The sequence below is a fragment of the Leuciscus leuciscus genome, assembly GCF_965113295.1.
Source record: "Leuciscus leuciscus genome assembly, chromosome: 13".
Lineage (NCBI taxonomy): Eukaryota > Metazoa > Chordata > Actinopteri > Cypriniformes > Leuciscidae > Leuciscus > Leuciscus leuciscus.
In genome coordinates this window covers 13,202,177-13,214,207 of record NC_138737.1, presented here as the reverse complement: position 1 = coordinate 13,214,207, position 12,031 = coordinate 13,202,177, and the positions used below count along the sequence as shown (strand labels likewise).

General features: G+C 38.3%; 2 protein-coding genes across 3 annotated transcripts; both read left to right on the top strand.

Moving 5' to 3' along the window:
- Positions 1–319: 319 nt before the first annotated feature.
- Positions 320–6,107, top strand: apex2 (APEX nuclease (apurinic/apyrimidinic endonuclease) 2). The gene is made up of 6 exons (XM_082188198.1): positions 320–521; positions 623–706; positions 903–1,083; positions 1,984–2,127; positions 3,061–3,130; positions 4,598–6,107. Exons 1-6 carry the CDS (start codon positions 407–409, stop codon positions 5,684–5,686), a joined length of 1,683 nt encoding a protein of 560 aa, XP_082044324.1. The 5' UTR covers positions 320–406; the 3' UTR covers positions 5,687–6,107.
- lrif1 (ligand dependent nuclear receptor interacting factor 1) lies at positions 5,810–11,673 on the top strand. 2 transcript variants are annotated; one of them, XM_082188194.1, is made up of 5 exons: positions 5,810–5,942; positions 6,318–6,662; positions 7,558–9,265; positions 9,360–9,590; positions 10,262–11,673. In XM_082188194.1, the coding sequence occupies exons 2-5, from the start codon at positions 6,655–6,657 to the stop codon at positions 11,240–11,242; spliced, it is 2,928 nt and encodes a 975-aa protein (XP_082044320.1). In that variant the 5' UTR covers positions 5,810–5,942; positions 6,318–6,654; the 3' UTR covers positions 11,243–11,673. The 2 variants fall into 2 exon arrangements, with proteins under 2 accessions (XP_082044320.1, XP_082044321.1); XM_082188195.1 differs by having other exon boundaries at positions 5,819–5,942; positions 6,498–6,662.
- The last annotated feature ends 358 nt before the right edge of the window (positions 11,674–12,031 follow it).

The window sequence follows — 12,031 nt, the reverse complement described above, 5'->3', positions numbered from 1 at the left end:
ATTGTGGTAATCAAATTAAGGCCTATGTATGTGTTTTTTTTTTTAAAAAGACGTACTTTTGACTTCTGTAATTGTTTCTTTTAGAAGTGGGTCTGTACAACTTAATCTCTAGAAAATATATAAAATATAATGTATATATTATAAATTAATAGTTTTATATATCTATTTTAAAAAAAAGTTCACAAAAATGCATGTTGGAAACTGCAAACTGGTGCATGTGTAAAGACTTTTATTTTGAAAAGCTATGAGAAAGACAAAAAATGTATGTTGGAAACTGCAAACTGGTGCATATGTGTAAAGACTTTTATTTTGAAAAGCTATGAGAAAGACAAAAAATAAGGTCGGTGCTTCACACACTTGCGTTCTGCTTGAGTCCTCAGTCCTCCGACCTTTTTGACAGATAAACATGAAGATTGTAACATGGAACATAAACGGGATACGAACATTTAAAAATGGTATCAAGAAAATTCTGGATTCATTCGATGCCGATATAATCTGCGTCCAAGAGACTAAAGTTACCCGTAAGTGTTTTAAGTAATACGGGATTTTGAATTGGGTTCATAATAGCAGCCTTATTTTTAACAACTTTATCAGCTCAGCAATTGCATTACATTGTTTTCAGGTGACCTGTTGGATGAGAAAACAGCGATTGTTGATGGCTACAATTCATACTTTAGTTTTAGCCGAGGACGAGGTGGATACTCAGGTAAAGCAGCTTACAGTGCATTTATGTCAGTAAAATGTGCAAAAGGACTTTGAAAACTTAATTGATTTTTTAGCATTAGATTCATTCCAATATTTTGTATTTTTTAAATATATTTAGTCTCGTTTTTACTACCAATTGCAAATGACAAGTACTGTTTGACTGAGTATGAGATGAACAACATTTCCTCGGTGACCAGGTGTCGCGACCTACTGTAAAGATACCGCCACTCCATTCCTGGCCGAGGAAGGATTGACAGGTCTGCTCGCCAATCAGGGAGAGGCTGTTGGTTGCTATGGTGACCAGGTAGAGTTGTCCAGTGAGGAACTTCTGGCACTAGACAATGAAGGAAGGGCTGTCATCACCCAGCATCACTTCATGTAAGGGTCTCAACTTTAGACATTTAAAGGGATAGTTCACTTTGAAATTAAGTTTTGGTATGTTTTAGCTTACCTCAAGGGCATCCAAGATGTAGGTGTCTTTTTTTCCGCAGTAGTTTCAATTTTGATATTTTTAGGTCAAACCGTTCTTGTCTGTCAGTCATATAATGCAGGTCGATGGTCACTGTCTCAAAGAGCATGCACAGAGTCCAAATTAAAACAATTCCTCGTCGTCCAAATGAAACAATTCCCCATCGTAAGTACACATTGATGGCCTAAGACACGAAACGAGCGGTTTGTGTGAGAAAACGAACAGTATTTATATCGTTTTTACCTCTTATACACAGCCATGTCGAAGTGATCTGATCTGACGTGTACGCAGACTGGTGCATAGATATATACACACTAGATGTCGCATTGTCTACGGCAGTTCATTGGAACGAATGTCTTTAAGGCGACATCTAGTGTATATATCTATGCACCAGTCTGCGTACACGTCAGATCAGATCACTCGGACATGGCTGTGTATAAGAGGTAAAAACGATATAAATACTGTTCGTTTTCTCACACAAACCGCTCGTTTCGTGTCTTAGGCCATCAATGTGTACTTACGATGGGGAATCGTTTAATTTGGACGACGGGGAATTGTTTTAATTTGGACCCTGTCCATGCTCTTTGAGACAGTGACCATCGACCTGCATTATATGACTGACAGACAAGAACGGTTTGACCTAAAAATATCAAAATTGAAACTACTGCGGAAAAAAAGACACCTACATCTTGGATGCCCTTGAGGTAAGCTAAAACATACCAAAAATTAATTTCAAAGTGAACTATCCCTTTAATAGTTTTAGAAAAAACTTAAGTTGTGAAAGCTTCAGATATTTATTTTACTTTCAGTGGCACAGATGGACCACAGAAGCTGACTGTTATCAATGTTTATTGTCCCCGAGCTGACCCGGACAAACCTGAGAGAAAACAGTACAAGCTGCAGTTTTACCAACTCCTCCAGTGCAGAGCTGAAGCCATCTTGAGCTCGGGGAGGTGAGGGAGTGAGATCAAACCATTACCTGTTCTCTCTCTCACACACACACACACACACACACACACACACACACACACACACACACACACACACACACACACACACACACACACACACACACACACACACACACACACACACACACTGTTTGTGTCATGTTTTTTGACTCTAACTCTAACACTAACTCTACCCCTAAACCTACCCATCACAGAAAACTTGCTGCATTCTTATATTTTCAAAAAACATCACTTAGTATGATTTATAAACTGTTTTCCTCGTGGGTATGGAGGGATTATTGGGTCAGATTGAAAACTAAAAGTCTAAAACTAAAAGTCTTAAACGAAAACTAAAAGTCTAAATTTGAAACTAAAAGTCTAAGTCGAAAATGAATTTGGTATTTAGGATTGGGCATTTGGTCATTTAGCCATTTAGGATTTAGGGTTGGGCATTTAGGAATTTAGGATTGGGAATTTGGTATTTAGGATTGGGTGTTTAATCATTTAGCCATTTAGGATTGGGGATTTGGGGATTTAGGATTGGGAATTTGGGGATTTAGGATTGGGCATTTGAGGATTGAGGAGTGTATGCAAATAAGGAGGCGTGGCCCAAATACTGGAGGCTGGGTTTGAAATGGCTGGTGCGCAGAGGCACCTTATGGACAGCAGAGGGAGCTCCCAGTGCTAAGGAGCACACTGTAATGAAACCAAACAGAGCGAGTGAGCAGGGCTGGAGCGAGTACTGTATTTTATAATGTGATAACTTCAACTTAATGACAGCGTTGTAACATTTATGTGGCCTCACACACAATAATCCCTCCATAATTATCCCTCCATACATGGGGACCAAAAAATCTCCTCAAATTGTTATCAAGATTCTTCTAAGATATAACGTGTCTTTTTGTTTGAATAATGCATCCCTCTGTCTCTCTTCAGTCATGTGATCGTTTTGGGTGATGTGAACACCTCTCACAGACCCATAGACCACTGCGACCCAGATGATGTGGTAAGTCCTTAAACCATGTTCCTTCATCATGATTTTAGTTGACACAATTTAACCAGGCACAAGAAGTGATAAAAGTCCACATAATAAAAGCAAAAAAGCTGGATGATGCGGCACATTTTCAGCCAGTCATATTTGATTTTTAATAGAGAGCAACAATGCCATTTCACTTTTTCAGTGGCCAGAAGTAATTCTCTCTCTCTCTATCTATATATATATACATACATATACATAGGCACAGTGATTCGTGGGAGTGGGTGGGTGGCATGATTTGCTCGCCACAATTCTCTGATTGGTAAAGATTACTTTTTAGAATCTTAGGTAATGAAATTTTTTTACACGGAAGTCTGCTGTTCAACACAATTATTTTAAAAAGTTGAAATAATGCGGGTAAAGACTAAAATGTCCTCATTTAATATCATCTTCAGTATTTTTATAACTTTTTATTAATATTCATAATCAGTTGTATTAAGTATCTGTATTATTACTTTTTATTTGTATCCATAATCATTGTATTTTGTGAATCATAGTTTTCTTGAGTACATGTGTGAGAGAGAGACATTGGGACAAGCTAGACTGCATGAACGGGGGTGAGAGAGTGTGTGCTGGTAGTTAGAGACATGGAATGTGTATGTAGTGTATGAAGTTTCCACTGAAGCATAGAGATGGGATATACATTCCATGTTAAATAGAAACCATATGTTCCTCTGGTAAAGTTGTATTTTTATTTTTTTCATTTAAATCCCAACCTCTTTGCCCAGAGGAACAGAGAAGCTGGAACGGAGACATTTGTTTGGTCCATTGTCTCTCTCTCCTATGTCTTGATATTATGATAAAATAAATAAGAGATCTCTTGGCAAAATAACTAATGGCTTTCTAATGGCTTTAAGAGAGAAGAATATACCATTGATTTAACAACCTTTATAGCTTACAGTAGGTCTGTCTTTAAAAGTTTAGTTAAAAAGTAAAAAAATAAATCCCCTATAGAGAAACTGAAATAAATGTTACTTCCAGAACCAAAATGATGCACTCCGTATAGTGATATGTGGAACAGTATTTTGGACCAATGAGATTTTACTGTGGTCACCCAATGCAACACCATAAATATAGAAATTAGGTGACCAGGCAAATGTCTTGTTGTGACTGGATAGGACAAAATCTTAAATTTACATGGAAGAGCTATTTCAGGTGATCTCAGCGTGAGAGCGAGAAGGGATGGGGGAATGGGGGGTCAAGGGAAAGAGATGTAGATTAAGATGATGCTGGGGTGAGACTTGCATCTAGGATGACCTGGATGGGGATGTTAATTTTGGAAGAGAGAGTCCAAATGTTAATTTTCCAGAAACGTCCTTTGTCTTCTCGGGGAGTAGTCGTTCCTCAAACAGACGGCCCAGCATTTTCTAATTTCTCCAGTCTTACACTACATGCAAACTAACACAAACCTTCTCTTATTACTGTTCTGTTATTTAGGATAACTTTGAAGATAATCCTGGGAGGAAGTGGCTGGATCATTTCCTGTTTGAAACGGAAGAAAATGCAGAAAATGGAAATACTGAAGATGATCTTGCAGACATCTCCCAGAATTCTGCCTCTGGTGGCAAGTTTGTGGACTCTTTCCGCCATTTTCACCCAAAGCGCTCCAACGCCTTCACGTGCTGGTCCACGCTCACGGGTGCCAGGCAGACCAACTACGGCACACGCATCGACTACATCTTCTCTGACCGCTCTCTGGTGGAAACGGCCTTTATTGGCGTGGACATTATGCCAGAGGTGGAGGGATCCGATCATTGTCCTGTATGGGCGCAGCTCAGCTGTACCCTCCAGTTTAGTCCCAAGTGCCCACCCCTGTGCACACGCCACATGCCAGAGTTCATTGGCAAACAGCAGAAACTTTCACGCTTCTTAGTGAAATTTCCTGAGAAACAGAGCGTTTCTAAAGGGAGTGTAGAGAGTCTACCTGGATCACAGGATGCTGGGGAAATTCGGGAAAACCTGAATCCTGTAGTACAGGGGAACAGTGTTGCAAAGAAGAGACCTACAGATAGAGAAGCAGACACAAATGGACACAAAGCCAAAAGAAGCAAGCAGACGAAAACCGAAAGTAATGCAAAAGGAAGTCTTTTAGCTTTCTTTAAGCCTAAACAAACACCGTTGATACCTTCAAGGGGCCCGAAACAGGCAGAATCCTCTCAGGATGGCCCGGGTAGTGAGAGTGACACTAGAAGCTGCCCCAGTGATGCGCAAAAGGAGACAAATCTCTCCAAGGCAGCGGAGATGGAGAATGAAAGTCAGGAAGAAGTGGAAGGAGAATCTACATCCATAGACAAGTCAAAGGACTGTAAGAAAGGGCCATGCACTGGTTTTTGGAAAACTGTTTTGCATGGGCCTCCTCAGCCGCCACTTTGTAAATCACACAATGAGCCCTGTGTTTTAAGGACTGTGAAAAAAGCAGGACCTAATCTAGGCCGGCAGTTTTTTGTATGTGCCCGTCCTCAAGGCCACGCCTCCAATCCTCAGGCCAGGTGTAATTTTTTCGCCTGGGTAGAGAAAGGAAAATAGATTAAAGTCAAGGAATCTTTATGCGTACTGTATTTCATGTTTTGAGTGTACATGTATGTGCATTGTGTTTGTTTTTATATATACCATTTTTATTGTTCAACTAACAATAGAGACAGAAATAAATAATGCTCTTTTTCAGCTTGGGTGCTGTTGTCAGTGTATTTTCAGACACTGCAGAAATCCAGTGATAATCGTGGAATATCTCAGGTTATGTCTTCTCTTCATCACTACCTGATTAGGAAATTGAGTTCCCATTGTGAGTTATATGAAATTAAACAAACCTTTACCATATACTGAATTTAAAATGAGGCAACTAAGCTGGAACTACTGCTGGAGAATGAAAGCCTCTAAATAGAAAGGCATTGTTGTTCTGTTAAATATTGCACATGGAATAATTAATTAAACAATATAACTCATTCAATTTAATATGTAACCTTTGATGTGATCACTGTGTTACACAATATCTTGCATTGATAATCTTTTGCATTTGCTCTTTCTCTTTTGTGCTTTTGTTTTTCCATTTAATTTCATTGTTTTCTTTAATTTATTTTGCTTTCTTTCCTGTCCCTTTTCGTCTGTTATTCATTTATTAATCTCCTTTCTTTAACCCATTATCTTTCTCATACTTTAGTTTTCTTTCTTTCTTCGTTTGTCATTCATTTCTTTTTCCTTTCCTGATCCTTTTTTTTCGTTGTTCATTCAATAATTAATTCGCTCTTGCTTGTTCTTTTGTTCATTTTCTCTATTTTCTTGTGTCTTTTTTTAATTTTCTTCTTCTTCGTTGTTATTTTCTTCTTCTCGCCTTACACAGGTTTCAGTAAGGTGTCTTTTATTTTGATGTACGTATTTCCGGTTTCTCACATCCTGTGAAGAGAGCTGTTCAAGTTTGTGGATAAAATCTAACGGTACGCGGAGGAAAACATCGACAATAATTATTTCTTGAAGTGTGATGTCTACAGGTAGTCGTGATGGAGGGGTAAGTTTATCAGCTCTGCGTCAACACATTAACAATCGTGCGTGTTCTTCTCGCTAGTTGCAAGCTCGTCTAAAATGGCGAGTGTTTTAGAGGTGTCGCGCGCGCGTATCTTACCTCTGGAAACAAGCAAAACCGATCTAAAATTAAAAAGACAACAATAGAAATTCGAGACCTATTTTTACTAAGGTTCCCTTGAATGTGCTGACAGAACAACTGACAGATTTGCCGAATAAATATTCAAATGATGCTTAATGTTTACAATTTCACTCTTGGTTACTAACGTTACTTGACAAATTACGTTAAGTACTTGTTAACATATTTTTCATGTTTTTGTTTTTGTTATTAGTAATTTGTAATTGAAATGATTTATTATTGTGACATTGAATGCTACAGGTAGACAACAGTTATTAAATAATGCAAACCATAAACATACTTTGTCATAATTGATAAGTTTGGGGTCAGTAAGATAAAAAAAAAAATGTTTTTGAAAGGTTGGATTTATAGTAGAAACAGTAATATTGTGAAATATTAAAATATAAATAAAATTATAATTTGTAATGTATTTTATAAAGTAATTTATTCTTGTGATGGAAAAGCAGATTTTTTTTTAGCTTCATTACTCCAGTCGTCACTGTCACATGATCCTTCATAAATCATTCTGATATGATGATTATGAAAAATGCAACATTTATGAAAAATTTATTTGAAATGATTAATACATTTATAATACCAGAAATATGTGAAATCTGTGTGTGTATGTGTATATATATATATATATATAAATAATAGTATAATACAGTTTGATCTTATTACTCAGTCCTTGATCGTTCTGATTTGTATAGTATTTTCACCGTTAATACAATATTAATTTTTATATTTTTTCTTCATCTTTTAGTGGAACTGGAGTCTACTACCAAGCAATGCCTGCAGTGGGACCAGATGGGAAAAACGTCATGAAGTTGATCCCTGTCCAGAAAGTGAACGGACAGTTTTATCAGACGGCATTTAATACGGAAAGAGACAATGTGGATCCACAACTGAAAGCTTTCTCAAAATCTGTTCATCCTCCTGCTGCGTCTTCATCTCAAACACAGACTCGACTTCCCTCGCTTCAGCCCATAGCAGATGGACGGGTTGTTCTAAAAACCCTGCCAGAGTTTAGAACTGTAACTAACTCCATAAAGACTCAACCCAGTGTTACTAATAACTTCACCATTCACAATCCAAAGCAAGTGCATGTTCCTCTTACGACACACTCGCTTTCCCAGTATACAGTCCAGTTACCAACTCAACCCAATGGACAGAGCATGACTGCGGTTCAAACGCTGCCTGTTACCGTTAAGTCACCTGTTCTCCCAAACGGTCATTTCCTGCAGATCCCACCGAATGCGAAAGTTAGGACTCTGCCGGCAACTGCACTCCCGCAGTCCATCAAATGCCGGATAATGAACTCTGTGAATTACACTCCTAACCTTGGGAAGGGTCCACCCACAGTTGTGCTTGTGTCCCCTGTGAACTCTGTGAAGCTAAATTCTGACCAGCAAATGCTTTTGCTTGCTAAGCCGAGTCTAATAAACCCTCCTGAAAACTTGCAAACACCTGTTTGTGTTGCTAAAACTAATGAAGAAGCGAACACTCCCATTAAATGGGTTGTCCAGGAGGGAACAGGCGCAACCGCTCCTTGCCTTGTACCTTTATCGACACCCAACGCGAGCTCTGACATCTTAAAAGCAATCAAGCATGTTAACTCAGTCGGTACGGCAAATGAGATGACGGCAAGTAAAGCCACACCTCCTCAGGCCAGCCAAGAAAAGATCACTCCGGGCAAGGACAACGCATTGGTCATGTGCAACGGGAAAGTCTATTTTGTGGCCAAGAAAAATTCGGAGATCGCCAAGGATGTGATGATCAGCGAAGGTGGAAAAAAGGTGTTTGTCAGCACTTCTCCTGCCCTGCCCGCCAGCTCTGCTCTGGGTACAAACTCTTCTAAGCGAGCCCCCCCAAAAAGTGTTAGTGAAATCATTGATCTCTGTGATGATGATGAGGAGACGTCCACGTGCCTGGGAGGCGCCCCAGGTAATTTGCCCACACCAAGTCAAACAGAGGTGGATGAGAGCGATGAAGACTCTAATGTAATATTTGTGTCATATATTCCACCAAAGTCAGGTGAAAAAGTGGCAAAATCTATCTCTCTGAATGAAGGGGAAGAAGTTCAACACATAGAGATCAACACAAAATCTGTCTCTCTGAATGAAGTGGAAGAAGTTCAACACACAGAGATCAACACAAAATCTGTCTCTCTGAATGAAGGGGGGAAAACGGCACATGCAGAAATGGAAAAAGATGATGTTTTGGATAATTCTTTTGCCAAAACGGGTGATGACAAAAGGAATGTGGATGATGACCAGGTCAAGGAAAGTGAAATAGCTGAAAGTAACTTGAGTTGTGTTTCTGAAAATGTGAATATGGAGGCAGATAAAGACTTGGAGAGTAGAAGTCCACCAGAGACAAGATATCAAGCTGATGTAGCTGTCGCTGAAACTGTCAGCCTGTTGGAACAGCGCCAAAATGTCAGTGTTCATGCCACTGATAATACTGAAAAGGTAATATACCAAAATTAAGTTTTGTTAAATAGTAATGTAATATCTTTCAAAAGCCTGATATGTATTTGATGTGTTCTTCTCTCTTTTGTTTCAGGTCATTGGAAATCCAGTCCCTGATCAGTCTCGTCAACCCAAGAGTGACTTTCAGCTGAAAAAAGAATTCGGCATCACCGCTGATGTACAAATCCGCTTGCAAAGAGCAAAGCCGGCTGTGAAGCCAGATCAACAAACAGAGAGACTTATCATAAACAAACGCACATTAGACGGCCTTCGTAAAGTCCTCCAGGATTCAAAGCTGCAGTCAAGAATACAGCACATGATCCAGGTGAGTTGCATATTTGTGCACCCAGACTGTGTTGTAATGTACAGTGCATGCAGTTTTAATGTGTATTAAATAAAAAAAATAATTTTAATTATTTTAAAATATTTCCAAATCAGTATTATTGTTTACTAAAACTATAAAAAAAAATTTAAAAGTTTGCTAATTGAAATAAGTCTAAAATAAAATAAAATATAAATACTAGATGAAAAACAAACTTACAAAATGAAAATTAGAAATGTTGTCTTGGCAATCAACTGAAATAAAACGTTTAATTAAGTTGAAATATTAAAATTACTAAAACTAAACCTGAAAAAAAAGAAAGCTAAATAGAAATATTTAAAAACAAAAATAATAAAATGACAAAAATCTAATTAAATTTCTCAAATGTAAACTAAAATTAAAATGAAACCTTAAAATAGAAGAATAGTAGCTAATTAAAATATGAATAAATATTATTATAGTATATAAATATTTCATAAATTAAGGACAAATTTACTTTTTATGCTTTATTTTTATTTATTTTTCCTGCCCAGCTCTTACACGTTTCTCTCTTTCTCCAGTTTGTCCTTGGGAAAAAGTAACTTGCCTGACTGAACTTGTTTTGGAGGAGATAGGACTCATAGCAACCACACTGATTAGTTTCATGTGTTTTTGTTCATTTTCTGTATCTATAGGTTCCCTCCACAAAAACGGAGGAGGATGAAGGTCTGAAGGTCAAAAGAAAAAAGTGTGAGCAGGATGGGAGTCACGACATTCCCTCTCTAAGCCCCTCAAACATTTCACCTGCCTTTAAATGCTCAGTTGTTCCCATGGAAAACGGTTTGGTCTCACAGAACTGTCAAGAGGAGGTTTGTTCACCAACAGAATCTGCGGCCGATAAGGTTCATATGCGATCTGAAACGCCAGCAGATTGTACTGGTAACACATGCTGTCTTACTCCCTCACCCGAGCAAAACGCAACACAGACTGCGAGTCATCCCTTCTCACCTACCTCTGCAAGGAAGACGCCACCGCGCTCTAAAAAAGGGAAGGTGTGTACGGCCTGTCCCTGTGGGACTGTTTTAGGGCTTGCAGAAGCCACTTCTTCACTCCATACACAGGAGAAACCCAATCCATGTACTGTTGTCGAATCACACAAAGGAACGAGAAGAAGCCCAGTGGAGAGCTGCCAGCCTCAGAGACGTCAACCAAAAGATCAAGATCCTGTGAAGAAAGCAATGAAGAAAAGGTTATCAAGAAGTCCATGTAAAGACATGGCTCCATTAGAAAGCTCTACTAGTGAATCCTCACATAACATCTCCTCACCTATTAGTTTAAGTGCATCCTCTTCATCCAGTTTACAGGACTGTAACAACCAGATTGTACCGAGCTTAATCGGAATAAAATGCGGTAACATGTCGAGCAGCCACACGGATGCTGAAACATCTCAGCAAGACACCAGCCAGGTGCAGACAGCATCAAACGACCCCATCATACCATTCTCTAAGAAACACCCAGGTCCCAAAATAGACAAATTTCCAACCCAAGCGCTCTACTCGTCGGAAACGCTGGATGCTGAGGAGATAAAGCGGCAGGAGAGGATCAAACGTTTGAAGGATCTCCTGAAGGAGAAAGAGGCTGCGCTGGAGCGGATGCAACGAAGCATGAATGTTTAGTTGTGTCTGTTTATGTTTAAATAACTGTACCCTGCATGAGAGACTGAATATGACTGGGAATTCCACCATTAAATGTTTAAGAAAAAATGTACAGCATCTTTACTATGTTTTTTCCCTTTTTAACTTGTTTACTGGATCTAAGTTTCCAGTAATGTTTTATTCAGTGTTTGAGTACCTAAGTGTTTTGTGTTTGTCTTATTTATAGTTTGTTGCAATACTTTTAAGCAACTTTATATACCATCATCTTTTTTTACATCTTTGTATGATTCATGTGCCTTCATTAATACTTGTTTTTCTGTAGTTAAATTCTTCTAAATTGTAACAGCCTAATTTTGAACTAAAAAGGTGATTTAATAAATAAAATGCACTTTTGGACAACCCTTTGCTGGGTAAATGAAAAAGTGAAACCTGACATTAAAAAGTGAAATCTTTGTATGTTTTGCTATAATAACTTTGAACTGTGTATCAGTTGCAGTACTAGTGTATTTAGACCCGTTCAGTCTGGACACAGCTATGCTTTGCTGAAATGTTGATTGTTTTTACCTTGCTAAGCTACAATTTAAGGCTTTTTGCAGCGTCTTGATTTAGCCAAGTTATCTTAGTAGAATATACAATTTAATTTGTTCTCCCTTTTGCTTCAGACAATGATGTTTCAGTCTTTATATAAAAGAGAAAACAATTTCATTCAGAAATGTTTGTGGCATTATATTACATTCTCTCTCTGTTGCATGTGCCAGATTATTTACAATGCCAACATGTTAGGTGTTTTCAAATTTATAATAGAGCAAA

What these genes read in the sequence shown, in the direction of transcription:
- apex2 (XM_082188198.1), top strand. Translation starts at nt 407, where the DNA reads ATGAAGATTGTAACATGGAACATAAACGGGATACGAACATTTAAAAAT. An exon ending in CCAAGAGACTAAAGTTACCC is followed by an intron (nt 522 to 622) that starts GTAAGTGTTTTA and finishes CATTGTTTTCAG; the next exon opens with GTGACCTGTTGGATGAGAAA. An exon ending in AGGACGAGGTGGATACTCAG is followed by an intron (nt 707 to 902) that starts GTAAAGCAGCTT and finishes CTCGGTGACCAG; the next exon opens with GTGTCGCGACCTACTGTAAA.
- lrif1 (XM_082188194.1), top strand. An exon ending in CCACTGATAATACTGAAAAG is followed by an intron (nt 9,266 to 9,359) that starts GTAATATACCAA and finishes CTTTTGTTTCAG; the next exon opens with GTCATTGGAAATCCAGTCCC. An exon ending in GAATACAGCACATGATCCAG is followed by an intron (nt 9,591 to 10,261) that starts GTGAGTTGCATA and finishes CTGTATCTATAG; the next exon opens with GTTCCCTCCACAAAAACGGA.